At 34.7% G+C, this 18,272-nt stretch overlaps 2 protein-coding genes across 2 annotated transcripts; one reads left to right on the forward strand and one right to left on the reverse strand.

Annotated features, from left to right (window-relative positions):
- Positions 1–1,114: 1,114 nt before the first annotated feature.
- On the forward strand, positions 1,115–4,096 carry LOC107956470 (probable methyltransferase PMT3). The gene is made up of 8 exons (XM_016892130.2): positions 1,115–1,263; positions 1,395–1,745; positions 1,847–2,011; positions 2,122–2,304; positions 2,385–2,979; positions 3,082–3,194; positions 3,292–3,512; positions 3,596–4,096. Exons 2-8 carry the CDS (start codon positions 1,500–1,502, stop codon positions 3,912–3,914), a joined length of 1,842 nt encoding a protein of 613 aa, XP_016747619.1. The 5' UTR covers positions 1,115–1,263; positions 1,395–1,499; the 3' UTR covers positions 3,915–4,096.
- A 1,205-nt stretch (positions 4,097–5,301) lies between these two features.
- LOC107952893 (dolichyl-diphosphooligosaccharide--protein glycosyltransferase subunit 2) lies at positions 5,302–17,127 on the reverse strand. The gene is made up of 20 exons (XM_016888095.2): positions 16,987–17,127; positions 16,682–16,827; positions 15,851–16,043; positions 15,600–15,689; positions 15,312–15,374; positions 15,021–15,090; positions 14,777–14,841; positions 14,293–14,347; positions 13,967–14,094; positions 13,760–13,875; positions 8,468–8,537; positions 7,997–8,101; positions 7,773–7,862; positions 7,545–7,693; positions 7,256–7,367; positions 7,100–7,183; positions 6,766–6,846; positions 6,452–6,676; positions 5,723–5,845; positions 5,302–5,626 (listed from the first exon to the last, which is right to left on the reverse strand). Exons 2-20 carry the CDS (start codon positions 16,822–16,824, stop codon positions 5,510–5,512), a joined length of 2,079 nt encoding a protein of 692 aa, XP_016743584.1. The 5' UTR covers positions 16,825–16,827; positions 16,987–17,127; the 3' UTR covers positions 5,302–5,509.
- Positions 17,128–18,272: the final 1,145 nt, after the last annotated feature.

An 18,272-nucleotide genomic window follows, 5' to 3' on the forward strand; every position in this document is an offset into this window, starting at 1 on the left:
TGTGCTAGATTCACTTGCAGCTGAAAAAGTTCCTACTGTATCACCCCCACATCTTTCTGCAACCTCATTTTAATTTCATCACCGGCCATTAGGATCGTTGCAGCTCTAATACCCTTGGTATGGTTGAAAAATTGAGAGAGAAATGACCAGAAATAGAGAAGAGAGTGTGAGAAAGATGAGCAGAGAGAGTAAGAAAACCAATTCCAATTTCATAACCACCTCCTTTACCTAATTGGTGGCTAAAAAGGAGATAAACGGATCCTTAACAGTTGTCACAACTAAGCTTAAAACACATCATTTCATTAAACACTTCTATCCTAACAACCCAATGCCCAAAACACACCATATTATTAAAAACTCGCAACATTTACAATGAAAATAAAAACAAAAGTGATTGTTATTTGACAGAAGTTTGACTTTCATTTTGGTCCATAACAAAATCTTAAAAAAAATAAAAATTAGTGTTGAAATTTGTTATCACAAATCAAAATCTTAATAGTGTAAGCATAAAAATCCTTTTTAAGAATCTTTGAAAAAAAACCAACCTCAACACATGTCGAGGTTATTGTAGAATCATTTCTTTGTATCCTAAATTATGAGGATTAGAGTCTTATCTTTTAAGTTTATTGATAAAGAACCCTGATCTTGATATCTATCACTATTAAAGTTTATTAATATTAAAAATATTTTTTAAAAAATAAAAAAAATAAAAAAAAAAATTACATTTAAAAAAAATAAACTTAAATTCAAGTCTCAACGTATGTAATTACGTTTTGTCGATTATGCCATGGATGAATGCTGTCCAATTTTTTTATCTACTGTATAATTGCTTGAAAATGGTAATTTGCAATAGATTTGTAGCAACTTTCAAAAAGGAAGAAAGACTTCAAAAGATTCCTGTTTTAGCCTGCATGCACGTCAGCTCAATTCCAGTATTTTCGATTGTTTGACTGGAAAACAACAACAACAATAATAAATAACAAAAAGGAAGATTTATTCTAAATCTCTAACAAAATTCCCCGGAAAGATCGCCGTCAACACCTGAAACTAACAAAACGACAACCTTCATTGTCGTTAAACTTCGTCTCTGTCTCTTATCTCTCTTCACCATTTAACTTACACTCTGAAAACTAAAACAGCTTTTAACATTCTGAAAATTCTCTTAACGAAAATATAATATATATTTATATGTTCCCATTTTTGTTTGTCCAAACGTGCTCTTCCCTCTTTTACAAAACTTTCAAAGTTATTTTTTCTTTCCAGGCAAGTAATGAATACTACACTACAACATGCAGAAACTCTCCATCTTTTGTTTTTGTTTTAAATGTGGCATTCTTTAAAGTTACGGCAATTTTATTAATAGCTGAGACTCTGCAATTTTTTTTTTTTTTCAGCTTTGGACATGCAAGTAGGGAAGATTCAAAGAAAAACTACTTAAATTTTGAGGCATTTTGTTTAAATGAATTATTGATTAGGTAACTTGGATGATCTAAAAAGATATGACAAGGGGAAGAGCTGATGTGAATCCAAAGAAACGATTGATCACTTGGATTATAGTGTTGGTATTCTGTTGCGGTTGCTTCTATGCATACACCCGAAGCCGTGGTTCGTCGGCCCTCGAATATGGAAGTAAATCTTTGAGGAAATTCGGTTCATCATACTGGCGTGGGGATGAAGATAACACTGATACTTCCACTAAACACGAAGAAGATGCTGATGATGGGTTCATACCAAAGAGTTTCCCAGTGAGTGAACCTTAATAATATTAAGCCAACTTGTCTTACAATTTTGCAGCTCTATGTTTGTATATGGATTAGCTGACATCACGATTGGTTTGTTTTCCAAGGTTTGTGATGATCGACATTCCGAGATAATACCTTGCCTAGACAGGAATCTTATATACCAGACAAGATTGAAGTTGGATTTATCTGTAATGGAACACTATGAAAGACATTGTCCATTGCCTGAAAAACGTTACAATTGTTTGATTCCTCCTCCACCTGGATACAGGGTCAAGTGTTGCAGTCTAGTTTTCTTATATTTTTAAATCAAATTAAGCCAACATCATATATATCTTAGTACCATGCAGTATAAAGTTTCCGGCTTTCTGGATTGTTGCAGGTCCCTATCAAGTGGCCGAAAAGTCGGGATCAGGTATGGAAAGCCAACATACCGCACACTCATCTTGCTACTGAAAAATCCGACCAGAACTGGATGGTTGTCAAAGGTGACAAGGTTGTTTTCCCTGGTGGAGGAACTCACTTCCATTATGGAGCAGATAAATATCTTGCTTCAATGGCAAATGTGAGTGAGTTTGTCCTCTCAAACCACTGGCTGTTTTTGATATATTGCAATTGTTAATATTCATGTGTTTCAACTGGCAGATGCTGAACTTTCCGAAGAATAGTATGAACAACGAGGGAAACGTCCGGACGGTTTTCGATGCGGGATGCGGAGTTGCTAGTTTCGGCGGATACCTGCTGGCGTATGATATTCTTACAATGTCTTTAGCACCAAATGATGTTCATGAAAACCAGATTCAGTTTGCTCTGGAGCGAGGAATCCCGGCGTATCTCGGTGTTTTAGGGACGAAGAGGCTTCCTTACCCAAGTCGATCTTTCGAACTTGCACATTGCTCTCGTTGCAGGATTGATTGGCTTCAAAGGAATGGGATCCTTCTTCTTGAGCTAGACAGGATACTGAGGCCTGGAGGCTATTTTGCCTATTCATCCCCTGAGGCATATGCACAAGATGAAGAAGATTTGCGAATATTTAGAGCAATGAGCGCTTTCGTTGAGCGGATGTGTTGGAAGATCGCAGTTAAAAGAGACCAAACTGTTATTTGGGTTAAACCCTTGACAAATGACTGTTATATGCAAAGAGAGCCTGGTACTCAACCTCCCATGTGCCGATCTGATGATGATCCGGATCTCGTGTGGGGCGTTCCGATGGAAGCTTGTATCACTCCTTACTCTAACCGTGAGTACTTTTAGCCCTTTGCCCCCTTTTATCTGGCTCATGCACGCAGCTTTCCTTTTGCTTGTTTTCTTGATACTTGAATGCTGTTTTTGACCCTATCAGAGGTTCATAGATCAAAAGGGAGTGCGTTGGCTCCTTGGCCTGCTCGTTTGACAACACCGCCTCCCCGTCTCGCTGATTTAGGCTACTCCGACGATATGTTCATAAAGGACACGGTAATCTCTCACGAGGCTTATATTACCTCTTCATCTTTGCATGGTGCATGCATGAAGAAACTGGCTTAATCATGTTGGGTTGGTTGATGTGTTGCAGGAACTTTGGCAACGAAGAGTTGAACACTATTGGACTGTTTCCGGTCAAAATCTCGAGTCCGATACGTTTAGAAATGTGATGGACATGAAAGCAAACCTGGGTTCATTTGCAGCTGCGTTGAGTAACAAAGAGGTTTGGGTTATGAATGTGGTGCCCGAAGATGGACCCAACACTCTCAAGATAGTATATGACAGAGGACTGTTAGGAAGTGTGCATAACTGGTATGTAAACCACGTCTTTTCATATGGTTGTGCTCACAATTATTGCATTAGTTGCTAAGGTTTGTGTCCCTGTAAACCAACAGGTGCGAAAGCTACTCGACGTATCCGAGAACTTACGATCTGATCCATGCTTGGACCGTGTTCTCTGATATCGAAAGGAGGGGATGTAGCATTGTGGATTTGTTGTTAGAAATGGACCGAATCTTGAGGCCTAAAGGTTACATCATTTATAATGATAAGCGATCGATAGCGGAAGTGATAAAGAAATATTTAGGAGCATTACACTGGGAATCAGTGGCAATATCAGATTCTCAGCTGGTGGAGCAAGATGAGGATGATGTAGTGTTCATAATTCAGAAGAAAATGTGGCTTACAAGTGAAAGCCTTAAGGACTCCGAATAAAGACTCACTGCAATTCAACTTCTCTTTCATTTTATATTATATATACTTTCATTATTGCAGGCTTGTGTTTATGCCAATGCTCGTCTCTACTTTTTTTTGCTTTTGTTAGCTTTGTTTTATTCTTCACTAATTTTTTATCTTTACTGTAGAACGTAATAGACATTCTTCTCTCTTGTTTTTTATCTTCCTTTTTTTACCAAATTATTTTTTTGTTAAATTCATGGACCCTACTATATTTCTATTTCATCCAAATTGATTCAACATTCTCAAAAGAATTCCTCTATTGGTTTCCTAGAATATTGTAGTGATTTATTATCTAAAATTTAATTAAGAAATAGAGAATAATTTATATTAAGATAATTTTAAAAATTAAAAGTTTTAAATATCACTAAAATTTTGTTACATTATTAAATTTTAAAGATATAATTATTATTATACACTCATCCATATTCAATATACTCTTCAATTCTAATTAAATTATTTTAAAATAAAATTAATTAAAATTAAAAAAATCAAATAACATATAAACTTTAAAAATTATTTAATTCTTGTTATTAAAGATTCAATGCCATAAAATTGTTACTTTTAAATGTATAATAAAAGACAATTCTTCACTTTTGCAACACAAAATTATCAAAAAAAAATCATTAAAATAGATAAAAGCTCTTGCAAATAATAAATATAAATAAACAAAAAAAAATAAAAGAGAAAGCGCACACTTTAGATCGTAGGTTGACAGAAGTTCTTTCACAAAGCTTACTTAAGATTAGCAAGGATTGAATTCACAATTGAGAAATGGAATTTGACTTTCTTAATAATATGATTGCATTCTAACTTTTATTATGAATGAAATTGTTTGTTGAGAATTCTTTTTTCTAATAATATCAAATTTCTATAAATAATAAGGACAAACCGTGAGATAAAAAAAATCTGTAAAGAAAATGTTTACTTTTATTTTAATTACTTATTGTAGCCTTAGACCTGAGCCTATTTTGTATAATCAATAATTTTTTTTTAATTTTTCTATTTTAATCACTTATATTTTAGAAAAACTAACTAAAATTAGAGAAAAGTATATACTAATTTCATGTTTTTAATAATGTGAAGAAGTTTTATTCTAAAAAAATTAGAGAAAAGTATATACTAATTTCATGTTTTTAATAATGTGAAGAAGTTTTATTCTAAAAAGCTTAATTGTTAAGATTATCCTAATATAAATTTCCTTCTTTTGGGATAAAATTCTTCAAACCTCTTAAACGAGTTTTATCTTAATTTTATAGGTACTCATAAATCTATAATATTCTTAGTATTTCTTCTCTCTTTTATTTATTTTTGCCCACTCGTTAACCACAAAAAAGGTAACTTAGAATTAGAAAGATTATGAATGTTTGGACGATTTATAACTTGTTTATATTGATGTTGGCGTTTGTTACTACCAAAATAAACAGGCATCGAAGCTTTAAATAATGAGCAGCAAATTTTCTTAACGTTACTACGACTAGGATTCGTAATAGAGAACTTAAATGTTGTCAAAATGGACCTACAAAATTTGAGTTAAAATGTTCAACGACTAATTTATTTGTCCTTTCTCAAGCTCAGGCAGATTTCAACTTGGCTGACGCAGCGGCCAGGTGGGATAGGATTCTATGCCCAACAAACACAAGGATTCCTCCCAAGAAACCAAGTATCTTCAGTGTTTGGAATAGATCCAACTGCACCCACAACATTCAAAGTTCAAGCTTTAATCTATATTATATGCAATCCACTTTGTACATGAGTGAAGTTTTAAATGTATAACAAATACTAACCTTCACCCAGAAAAACACACAGAGCAATAGAACTGCTCCAATGCCAACATGGAAAAGAACGGCAAATGTGGCAGGTAAGGGTTTGGTGGGAAAGTTCTTCAGATTCACCCCTAGACGTAATAGCTGTCACAAACCAAATTTACCAGATCAATAAAGTTCGGAAATAGCAATGAAGTTCGTGCTACTAAACTAAAAAACTACCATCACATTCACGAACTAGACCAGAAACCGTATATACATACTTTGGAATTGGAAATTGCAGTACCCGATAGGTTAGCAACTAAACTGCAAATTGAAATACCAGATTCTTTTACTGAGATGACTTAACAAGCTCCAAGAATGCTACTCATCAAAAAGGTTTTAAATTTTCCTGGTAAAGATCAAAGATCTAAAATCTCAATATCCCCCAAACCCCTTTTTATCTTCTTTTTATTTTCCTAAATCTTTTAAGCAGTCAATGGCTCTCCCCCAAGATAAATGTTATGAAACATCCCCGTGGCAGAAAAGCATGAGAAGTTATTCAGGAAGAAATGTTAATTCAACCCATGAATTAAAATTTTCAGACAGGTTTAAGGCGACACCAGTCTAACCAGGATTCAACAAGACATCAAACTATTTGACCAAGTATAAAAGACGTTTTTAAAAAATGAATCAAATAGAAATTTGGATACCAGTAACTTTCTTCTTAAATGAAAATGTAAAAAAGCAGCAGCAAAATGCAGGACTCACCCCAATCAAAAATCCAAGCAATGGCAAGATAGTAAGCCCCAGGAAAGCAAGGGAAAGCTCCTGAGGTGGACGCTTTTCAGGAGCCCTGAAGATGTGTGTTATCTCTGCTTTGGGTCCATATCTTGAGTATGGATCTACGGGCTGAGGAGGAGGGCGGGGTGCCTTCTCGGGTGCTTCTGGTAGATCTAACTCAATATGTCCGATAGCTACTAACAGAGAGTTCTCCTGAAGAAAGAAAACGATGCATATTTTATTTCTAAGTGTTTGTGGACTTGTAAAAATTGAACATTTCTAAAAGCAAGAGTAACAAATACCATAGCGGCATCACCAACAGTGAGCTCCATGTCATATTTGCCTGAGAGATAGAAGAACTTCTCAACCAGCCCAAGAAAATTCTACAAGACAAGCCATACGATTAATGATTAAAAAAACACACATGCAAACTTTATATAGAGCACAAAAAACTGAATATTTTAATCTGTTAGTAATAGTATAAACTATAGATGTCTTATTGTTTCCCAATGAAAAGAGTAATATCATGAGCTGCAAGAAATAGAAAAATCTCAAACGATTCTAAATACGCCTAAATTTTTAATCTGTCACATACGCCCAGAAAGATACTCAACCTATGAAAGAAAAGATACTTACTAGAACTATCTCAAACTGTTTTCCAGAGTTCCCAACCACAAAGATGTGCTCAACCTTGCTCTCATGTCTCAACTTGAGAAATGCCTGCAAGCCACATGATTAGCAGCAAATTGTTGCAAAGTAAACCACGCATTGAAGACAAGCAGAACTACCAACCTGATGTGGCTTAAAAGAACGTCCACGAGGAGTTGTCAACTGAAAGGATAGACGCAGCATCTGGAGATGGTTTGCTGATAATGATATAGCATTTTTTCCAGCTAAATCTAGCCTATATATAGGATGTAGGGCAACGAATAACATCAGTTCAGAGTTCAGTTGAATAAAAACTCAAACACTAGCCAATAACTTTTAGAAGTGTCATTGGATGTTCCAAAATAGTCATCAGTTATATCAACTATAGGTATTGAAAAAAGATGAACAATATACACGTAAGAAATAGACATACTTTTTCTGCGATTCTATACTCCCAAGATCACTGTCAAGAACTGCAATTTCTGAATTTTCAATCTTGATAAGTCCAGTGACAGATATTGGGACTTTTGTTTGGCTTCCCTTAAAATAAACCTCTTCATGCTTAGGTTCATGAAGCACAATCTAAAAAGTTCAAACATCATATTTCATTGAAAGCCAGATGAATGAAAAGTTTCAATCCAAGAATACAAGACAACAGTACCTCAAAAACAAATGTGTAACTTCCAACATCAATACTCTTCGGCAAGTCGTTCAAGATATGTAGCCCAGATGTCTTGTCAAAATTAAGTTCCTGCATCCCATAATATTTATAAACATTAAATCAATTAAACAGAAATAAAGGAAAATGCGAAAAAAAAAAAAGAATTTGTATGAAGCAGAAATTACATCCGATAAAATGAACACTAGTTAGAGGAAACACCATACCTGGCTTTCAACTAGAGAAGCATCCTTTGAACCAGAACTAAAAGCTCCCACAAGCTTTACTGTTAGAGATGGTACTTCTGAACCAAGCACAGTGCTAACTCCAACCTGTTAAAAAAACATAAAATGAGCACTAACAGAATCCCTTAACAAGATTAAATGATTTAAAACCTAGTATGAATCAAGGAAGGTTAAGTACAAGAATGCAATATGCATCATAAATTGGATGCAGATGAATAAGCCATGGAAAAAGATTCCTTTTTGATAAACAGACCAGAACAAAGGCCAGCATACATCCATCAAATGACACAAGTATCTCCTTGAAGAGCTAAAACTGCTGTGTACTTACGAAGCAAAAAGGAAATGCCACTAATATTAATACCATCAATCATGGGTGCTAGGTTTCTGCCACTATAGAGGAATTTAAGTTGCTACACACTATTCTTCTGTTAAGGATTTTAACTTCAGACAAACCTTGAGTGAGTCTTTTCTAGTCAATGAAAGCACCGTTGATGGAAACGATAAGATAAGTGGTATAGAAACCCTGCATGGCAAGGTGAAATTAAGATCTATTAAGCTCCACAGGTTCGTTATATAAAACCAAAGAAAAAGGGTGCCATCAACACACTAAAACTACCACTCACCTCTCAGAGATACAAAAGGAATAAAGCAAGTATGAAAACAAGTTCACAAACACTGAACTCAATTCCAGAATATGCAAAATAAAGCTAAAACTTCAGCAAACTAGAGTCTAGAGCGATACAAATAGGCATGTGCATAATTTCTTGCTCTCTCAAGAATCAACTAGAAAAAGTATTATTCAAGAGTGACAGAAACTCAACTAAGGTTAAGCTTTCACTATTGCTAAAAGCTATTTGGATAGTTACATAACATCGTAGCAAAAAAAATTGTAGGAATATTCTGTAAATATTTTAGGAATATTTTGTAGATATTTTTTTTTATTAAAATCCCTTATTTTAAGAGATCATATCTCCTATTTAGTATCTTTCCTAACTTAGAGTTTCCTAAAGTAGTGTCATAGGTTGTATATAAAAACTCTGATTTATGTTCTATTTAGTATAAAATACTCTGATTTCTACATGGTATCAGCTTAGGTTACGATTTCTTTTTCAACCTAGACCATGTCCGAAACTCCTTCTCCTACTTCGGAGATTACTTCAAATCCAGAACATTTTTCTGGTTCCGATGCTCCATCAGATTCGTCTGGTCTGACTATCACCTGCCATCGATTGAATGGCAACAATTTTCTTGAATGGTCCCAATCGGTTAAGATTTTTCTCTTGGGCAGAGAAAGATTGGACTACGTTACTGGTGAAATCAAGAAGCCTGCTGTGACTGATGCTGGTTTTGCTAAGTGGATGCGTGACAATGGTCAGGTTATGACTTGGCTCCTTAATTCCATGACCCCGAGTATAAGCAGAAACTTTCTTCTTTACACCACAGCCGCTAAAATTTGGAGTGCAGTCCGCGAAACCTACTCTAGCACGGATAACATTGCTGAATTATATCATGTTGAAGATCAAGCAGCCACCCTTAAACAAGGAACCATGCCTGTTACTCTCTACTACAATACCCTTACTACTCTTTGGCAACAATTAGATTTGTATACACATTATGATTGGGTAGATCCAAGAGATACTGCTCTTCATCAACAAATTGTTACTCAACGAAGACTTTTTCAATTTCTCCAAGGCTTAAATAAGGACCTGGACGAGGTTCGCGGCAGGGTCCTGGCTATTTCTCCTCTTCCCTCCCTTCGAAAGGCTTTTTCTATGGTCAAGAAGGAAGAAAGCCGAAGGTGTGTGATGCTGTCTGATGAACCATATTCCACTTCTGAAAGATCTGCCTTACTGACCCATCAATCATCTCCCTTTTCCAAACGGGGGAGACCTTGGTGTGATCATTGCAAAAAGCTCTGCCACTCTAAGGAGAAGTGTTGGAAGCTTCATGGTAAGCCTCAGGACTGGAAGTCCAAGCACTCTCGAGATAATAAATCAAGCCTTGTCGTTGCCACCTCTGTCACTAGTTTCACTAAAGAACAGATTGCTGAACTTCAAAAACTATTTGGAAAGTTTCAAGGGTCTTGTGAGGGTAATCTGGTCATAAAAGATCCAAAAGGTAACCTTTCTTCTACTGCATTTTTCTCCTCCCAGTTGACTCCTAATTGGATCCTCGATTCTGGTGCTATGGATCATATGACTGGTAACAAGGCATTGTTTCACAATTTTTTCCATACCTTTGGTAAAGCTGTCAAAACGGCTGATGGTACCTTGTGCAAAATAGAGGGACATGGCACTGTTATTCTCAATGAACAGATTGCACTTAAAAATGTTCTCTTTGTACCAAATCTGGCGTGCAATCTCATCTCTGTTAGTAAATTGTCTACAGACTTGCACTGCTCTGTAATTTTTAATGATCGTGATTATATTTTGCAGGCACTGAACTCGAAGAAGATTGGTAAGGCCAGCTTGCATAATGGTCTCTACATCCTCCCTACCTCTCCTAAAATCGAGATCTCCAAGTCATTTACCGCTTTAGGAAATATTGATACTGTTATGTTATGGCACTTTCGTTTAGGCCATCCTAGTTTCCAATACCTTGCAAAATTGTTTCCTGCTCTATTCATTAATAAAAGGCCTAATTCTTTTTCTTGCAAAGTTTGCTCTCTTGCCAAACATACTAAATCATCTTATTTTCCTTCTACATACAAGCCTTCTTACCCTTTTGCTTTGATCCATAGTGATATTTGGGGCCCTTCTCGGGTGAAGAATGCTGATAATTGTAAGTGGTTTATCACTTTTATTGATGATCACAGTAGGATAACTTGGACTTATTTGCTGAAAGATAAATCTGAAACTGCTAGTGTTTTTGTGCAATTTTATAACATGGTTCTCACTCAATTTGGGTCTAAATCCAGCTCTTTAAATCTGATAATGGCAGTGAATTTTTGCTAGGTCTTTAGGTGATATTTTTAAGGAAAAGGCATAGTTCAGATTAGTTCTTGTGCTGGAACCCCACAGCAAAACGGCATTGCCGAAAGAAAAATAGGCACCTTCTTGAAGTTACTCGTTCTCTTTTATTTACCACTAATGTTCCTAAATATTTGTGGGGGGAAGCCTTATTAACTGCCACATATTTAATCAACCGGATGCCTAGTAAGATTTTAAAATTTCAAACGCCTCAATCTATATTTTTGCAGCACTTTCCTCATTTTAAGCCTATCTCCTCCATTCTGCCACTTAAAATTTTTGGCTGCACTGTTTTTATCCAAAATATTGCTCCTAATAAGTCCAAGTTAGATCCTAAGTCTTTAAAATGTGTATTGGTTGGGTATTCTTCACTTAAGAAGGGTTATAAATGCTATCATCCTCCTCCTAAACGATTTTTCACCACTATGGATATAACATTTTATGAGCAGGATTCCTATTTCACTCAGGCTGAAATTCAGGGGGAAACATGGAGTGATTTTCAGCCACAACAGGTATCTCCTCCTAATCTTCATTCTCAACCTTCAAAATTGCCATCTTGTTCGCCATTACCTGCAGATCTGTCACCTGTGAATGCTCCCATTGATTCTCCTGTAGTACCTATGACTAATTCACCTACACCCACTTTAAACACTCTTCCTGAAAATACACCTACTCCAATTGACAGTCTTCAAAAAACACCACCACCCAAACAGCTTCGTGTCTACACAAGAAAAAGAAGACATATCCCTGAGACTGTTTTGCAATCTGATTCTTGCCGAGAATTGGATTTGGGTCCAGCTGCCGAAATGGAAGGAGAAATCAGTAAGTCCACTACTCTAGATGACTTTCCTATTGCTATTAGAAAAGGGTTAGACAGTGCACCAAGCATCCTATTGAAAAATTTACTGGTTATAATTCATTGATGCCGTCTTTTCAAGAATTTACAGCAACTTTGGATAAAGAACAGGTTCCCACAAGCATAGCTGAAGCTCTAAAGGATCCAAAATGGAGAAGGGCTGTTGAAAAGGAAATTTGTGCACTAGAGAAAAATGCTACTTGGACCATTACAGACCTTCCTCAAGGAAAAAAGGCTGTCGGCTGTAAATGGATCTTTACTGTAAAGTATAACTCCAATGGCAGTATCCAACGATACAAAGCTAGACTAGTGGCCAGAGGTTTCACGCAAACATATGGGATAGACTTCACAAAAACTTTTGCACCTGTGGCAAAGCTTAACACTATTCGAGTACTCCTAAGTTTGGCTGTAAATTGCGATTGGAAATTACACCAACTTGATGTAAAAAACGCATTTCTTAATGGCAAGCTTGAGGAAGAAGTCTATATGCAATTGCCACCTGGCTCAAAGTCTATTGAAGGTAGCAACAAGGTTTGCAAGCTCAACAAGTCTCTATACGGGTTAAAACAATCACCCAGAGCTTGGTTCGAGAGGTTCACTAAAGTCATTCTTCAAAATGGCTACAAGCAGTCCCTTGCCGATCACACGCTTTTCATCAAGGTAACTTCTACAAATAAAAAAGCTATCCTAATTGTGTATGTGGATGACATCATTCTTACTGGAGATGATGAGGAAGAGATTAGCAATTTGAAGAAGTTGTTAAACAGGGAATTCAAAACCAAGGACTTGGGAAAGCTAAGGTATTTCCTAGGAATGGAGGTGGCAAGATCAAAAGGACTTGTGATCAACCAGAGAAAGTATGTACTTGATTTACTCAAAGAAACTGGTTTTCTTGGCTGTAAGCCGGCTGATACACCAATGGAGGCAAACTTGAGATTCAATAAAGAAGATGAGTCCTTAGTAGACAGAGAGAAATTTCAAAGGTTAGTTGGGAAACTAATCTACTTATCCTTGACAAGGCCAGATATAGCTTTTCCCGTAAATGTGATAAGTCAACACATGACTAATCCTACTGAAGAGCATATGGCAGCAGCAAATAGAATTCTCAAGTACTTGAAGAAAACTCCAGGACACGGCTTATTGTTTAAGAAGACACAAGACAGAACTGTTAAGATTTTTACAGACTCTAATTGGGCTGGAGATCTCACTGAAAGAAGATCCACTAGTGGGTACTGCACTTTTGTTTGGGGTAACCTTACAACTTGGAGAAGTAAGAAACAATCTGTTGTTTCAAGAAGTAGTGCTGAAGCTGAATTTAGAGCACTAGCTTTGGGGATATGCGAAGGAATTTGGCTACTTAAATTACTAAAAGAACTTGGCACAAATCAGGAGGATCACTTTGAAGTTTTGTGTGATAATCAATCTGCCATTCAGATTGCCAAGAACCCAGTTCAACATGACTGAACAAAGCATGTTGAAATTGATAGGCATTTTATTGCTGATCAAGTCAACAAAAAGACAGTCACTCTTTCTTACATTTCTTCAGAAAGACAGATTGCAGACATTCTTACCAAGGCTTTGCCAAAACCTATGTTCAATAAATTCCTATTCAAGCTGGGATTATACAATGTATATTCTCCAGCTTGAGGGGGAGTGTAGGAATATTCTGTAAATATTTTAGGAATATTTTGTAGATATTTTTTTTATTAAAATCCCTTATTTTAAGGGATCATATCTCCTATTTAGTATCTTTCCTAACTTAGAGTTTCCTAAAGTAGTGTCATAGGTTGTATATAAAAACTCTGATTTATGTTCTATTTAGTATAAAATACTCTGATTTCTACAAAAATATTCTAATATCATCATCAAACTATTTTAAATAAATGAAATACATTAAAACTGCCTAAAGAAAAGCCTTGCCTGTTGCTTTCCAAACAAGCTAAGGAGTCTATTTGGTTGAAGAAATCTTTGGCATCACCAGGAACACCAATACCAAGGAAGAATTTAGCTAATCCAAGAATTTTGTCCCCTGGAAGCTGCAGATATAAACCAGAAGTATTAGAATACAGTCCAAGAAGAAAAGACAATTGGGCTAAAATGAATGATAATGGAGCTCATTCTACGGACATTGAGATTTTCAGCAGTCACTGCAGCAAATGCTGTTAGGCCTCTAAGAACAGATGAGGTGGTTGATACAGGACCTTGGTATTCATGACCATCAACAAGTTTATCATCAAAGTAAAGGGCCCCATCATCTGAAAAAGAGACAACTCGATTAATGGAAATGAAGAACAAAAAAGAAAAATAAATAAAACTAAAACAGAACTAAATTGAGTACTACTGTTTATTATAATTATTTTTAATTGAGATGATGAACGGAAGCAGCAAAAAGAAAAAATGACATTGAAGAAAACTAGAACCAGAAATCTAGAAAAAGGGAAAGATATGCATACCATATTTCTCGATGCTATCAAAAAGCTTGATTATATCATTCTTTAGAGTACTAATCTGCCAATAGTAAGCAAACATATATTATGAAATGCCCAGACTTGACAGACACCGGTAAGAAGACCAGAATAAGAATTAAGATTAAAGCAAAACCTGCTCAGGGTAGCTGAGAAAATTCGACATCAAAAGTCACCATCATAATAAAAAAATTCACTTTCTATAACACAGCAATTTGATAATTAAATAAGCATTGCAAAGAACAAGATATCAGGTAACATGTACTATCCTTGCTTATATTGCTTTGAAAAGAATTTTATTAAGATCCATCTACATCTATAAGCTAAATATCCAACACGATATAGTTAAAAGTTGAAGTAAACCATGGTATAAGAGAACATCTTATCATCCTCCTACAGCTGAATGGTTATTCAGATTCATAAACTGGTCAAAACTTTCACCACATCATAGTAAGCAACATTAACTACTTACCAAAGATTGGTCAATTTCTGAAGATGCTAACGAAACAATTCCAGCATGCGTTTCAAGTGCAATTCCTGCCAGAATATGACAAAATGAACAACTATTGCAAAATTGAATCAAACAATTAAGTAAATGCGAAGAAGATAGACAACAATTATCAAAGAACTAAGACCAAAGAAAGAACAAAAAGAAATATGGTGCTTGTACCAGACATTGTATTAAAAAAAGTTAAAGAATCTAGATAAATCATTACCAGCAGCAAAAGCACTAGATTCGGGGTTATTTGAACTATAACGCCACCTGCCATCACTCTGGCTGAAAGCCTAGAAAGATTTCATAACACAAAATCAACCACGACAAGCATATATTAATAAAGATGGAAATTTGAGTCAGTTCAAGTAGTGAGCCTCCTCCCCAAACCCAAATCTCACCACATCAACAACTAGTTCCACTGAAATGGTAAGCCTGAGCCTGCCTAGATAGATCTGGAAAGGAGCAGCAATTTAACCTCACCATAAAACTAGATCTAGTTACAACAACAAACCTTGACAGAGCGGAACACTCCCTCAGCATCAGCAAGATGAACATCAGCTTCAGAACTTTGATCCTGAATCGACAGACAAGGAATTAGAAGGCATTGAAAAATGCAAAACTTAAAAGCTATCGCAGCTGTAGAAAGTAAGCTAGATAAATAAGGTTCCTAGATCAACATAACAAACAGAAGCAATTATAATGCATATATAAATCATTTAGAAACCTCATAAATTTGAGAAATAGCTGACATGGAACTGAAGTATGTCATACTAAGGGGTAATTTGAATTCGATCATTACCTTGATGAGTACCAAACCTCCTACTGAATAGTAGAAGTCAAGCAATGAACTCGCACCACTTACGGCAGCTTTAAGTCTTGAAATAATGCCCTTTAGCAAATGAGAAAAAGAAAAGAAAAGAAAAAAAGATGATAATAATGACAACAACAACAACAACAACAATAACAATAACAACAACAAAACTAAGCACCAGGGTTAAGCAATATTAAAAGATCTTGAACCACATGTCAGTGTAACAAATTCAAATAAACCTTAGAAGCTTTCTTGTCAATCTTGCATTCCGCTATACTATTTGCTTTTAAAGCATAGAAAAGATCCTTTGCAGTCGATGAAGATGACCCAACAGTTTCAGAAATTGAGCGGCAAGCTGTAGCTGTTAAATCAGGCTTCTTTTCAATTCCAAGAATCTGAAATGTTCTTAGTGCCTCATATGTTTCTTCCAAGCTGTTTAGATCAATTATATCAAATGAGATACCTCCAAAAACCTCATTCTCATAGGTCTCTTGTCTACTTCCAGTTCAAACAAAGGAAAAACTAAAATTGCAAATTTCTCATCACTGAAACTTTTCTTTAAAATGTTGAAGTTTAGATAAGGTGTTGTTTTATAAACGGGAAAAAGAATTACGTAATAGATTTTTAGTATTGAATTTATAACCACTGAATATGCATTACGAAAAGATGGTAAATAAATGTACATATTGATAATCATTAATTTCACAAATTTAGTTTCATTAACATGACATTTCACTTTATACTGGATAACTCAAAACAAAAATTATTACTTTAAAGATATCGCATTTTGTAATTAAAGATAGATGTAATTGAATTTAAACACAAGTTCTTTTAGAAATAAATATTAGCATAGTATAAATAGCCTCACCACCTAATTATCACAACATGAATTGAGTTATCAAACGAAAAAATTAAACCACTGAAAATATTTCTCTTTCAATATGTTATCAAACACATCCAAAGTTGACCTTCAACGGTAGCTGTTATGCACTTTCTTCCAATTCCTTTCCTTAACAACCAACGGTTAAATAATGAAATTGTGAGGTCAAAAAATATATATAAAGGCAAACCTTTTGAATGATCCATGGTCGGGAGTGAAGAGTTCAAGAGCGGTAGATCGATGAGAATCGGAGATTGGTTGAAAAAGAAAAGCGGCTTCGCAGATCGATACTACAAGTAACAGAACCAGAAATCCAGCTAGACGTCTGGCCATTTCCTGCAATTAAAATCCAACACATAATCAGCCAACCGCCTAAAAACTGGGAAGGATTTTCACAAATACTAAACTTTTTTTAGGAATTACAAATTAAGAACAGATCGGAAATAATTAGCGAATAAACTACGGTGTATTAGATCGGGAAAAGAGAAAACATACAATAAATGTGAAAGAAACTCGTCCCTTCTTGGGTGAAGTCTTCGCAGTCTTTGCTGTGCGCCAGATGAGTGAGTTTGGCCGAGCTAGGAAAGTAAGAAGTAGTAGGGAGAAAAGTGAAATTATCGTTTTGTCAAGGTTTAAGTTGAATTTATCCCGTTTGTCCCGGTGATATTTCAGTCTAGGCCCAAAATATTAAGGTCAAGATAGGCCCGAACTTCAACTAACCCATTAGCCTTAAATTTTCTTTTAAGGTAAACAGTCCGTTACTCAACAAACTATAGATAAGTATTCATTTAATTCACTTATTAAAAAAATTACAAGTTGGCCATTAAATTATTTAAAAAATTAATTAACGTCATTAGACAGTTAAAATTGATATTATATGATTTTTTTATGCGTACTGTCTACATAATCGAAAGCATTCTTATTTACAGTTCAATTTTTTTCATGAAACAATTTTGAATATCACGAATCTATAAACTAAAATTCAAACAGTTTTTTTCTCTAATTCCAAAATTGACCGCCAAATTGACTTAGGTATAAGATATATTTTTCTACTTACTGATGGGTACTGATTCACTGTAGCGATCATCGAATCGTTGCTTGGAACTCACTAGCGAAATTCAAAAAAAAATTTTAACAGCTCAATGACTTAAATAAAATTTTTTTAATAGTTCAAAGACTTAAATAAAAATTTTTGAATAATTCAGTAACCAAATTTTAACTTTTTTTAATTAAGTAACCAAAACAAAAAAAACTTACCTATAATTTAATGACTAACTATATAATTTACATTTATTTTTAATACCCTAATCCATAATTTATATCTATAATATAATATAGTATAATACACCCCACCCTTTTTCATGTGTATGTTTTTCAGGCCTATTCCCATGAGAACTTACCAAATATATATAATATATAATATATACGGTATATAAAAGTATGGATTTAGAAAAAAAAATCGACAAAAATGCATTTTTTTGTTCTTTATATTATTAAATTGATATTTAAAAAATAAATTTTTATATTTTAATGTATAAAAATTTATTCATTTAAACTATATAATTGAGATGAAATTGAATTCAAAATATTAAGAATATGCTAAATTAATTAATTTTCAGTTTTCTTTAGTAATTTGGAGTAAGAGTGGAGTTGCTAGGGAATGAATCTAAGCTTTCATATCATAACACAAATACATTTGTGTTATTAGATCAAGAAATTGATGACATTAATAATTTTTAATTTTATTTAAACTCAAATTTGTAAAGATATTTTGTTAAGAG

Source organism: Gossypium hirsutum, chromosome A07 (genome assembly GCF_007990345.1).
Source record: "Gossypium hirsutum isolate 1008001.06 chromosome A07, Gossypium_hirsutum_v2.1, whole genome shotgun sequence".
NCBI classification, from domain to species: domain Eukaryota; kingdom Viridiplantae; phylum Streptophyta; class Magnoliopsida; order Malvales; family Malvaceae; genus Gossypium; species Gossypium hirsutum.

Bases quoted from the DNA above. Each gene is read 5' to 3' on its own strand.
- LOC107956470 (XM_016892130.2), top strand. From the start codon at position 1,500: ATGACAAGGGGAAGAGCTGATGTGAATCCAAAGAAACGATTGATCACT. The intron at 1,746-1,846 runs GTGAGTGAACCT...TTGTTTTCCAAG, and splicing joins TCATACCAAAGAGTTTCCCA to GTTTGTGATGATCGACATTC. The intron at 2,305-2,384 runs GTGAGTGAGTTT...TTCAACTGGCAG, and splicing joins ATCTTGCTTCAATGGCAAAT to ATGCTGAACTTTCCGAAGAA.
- LOC107952893 (XM_016888095.2), bottom strand. From the start codon at position 16,824: ATGGCCAGACGTCTAGCTGGATTTCTGGTTCTGTTACTTGTAGTATCG. The intron at 14,095-14,292 runs GTATGCATATCT...TCTCTTTTTCAG, and splicing joins TGATAGCATCGAGAAATATG to ATGATGGGGCCCTTTACTTT. The intron at 7,368-7,544 runs GTATGTCTATTT...TCCTATATATAG, and splicing joins AGTATAGAATCGCAGAAAAA to GCTAGATTTAGCTGGAAAAA.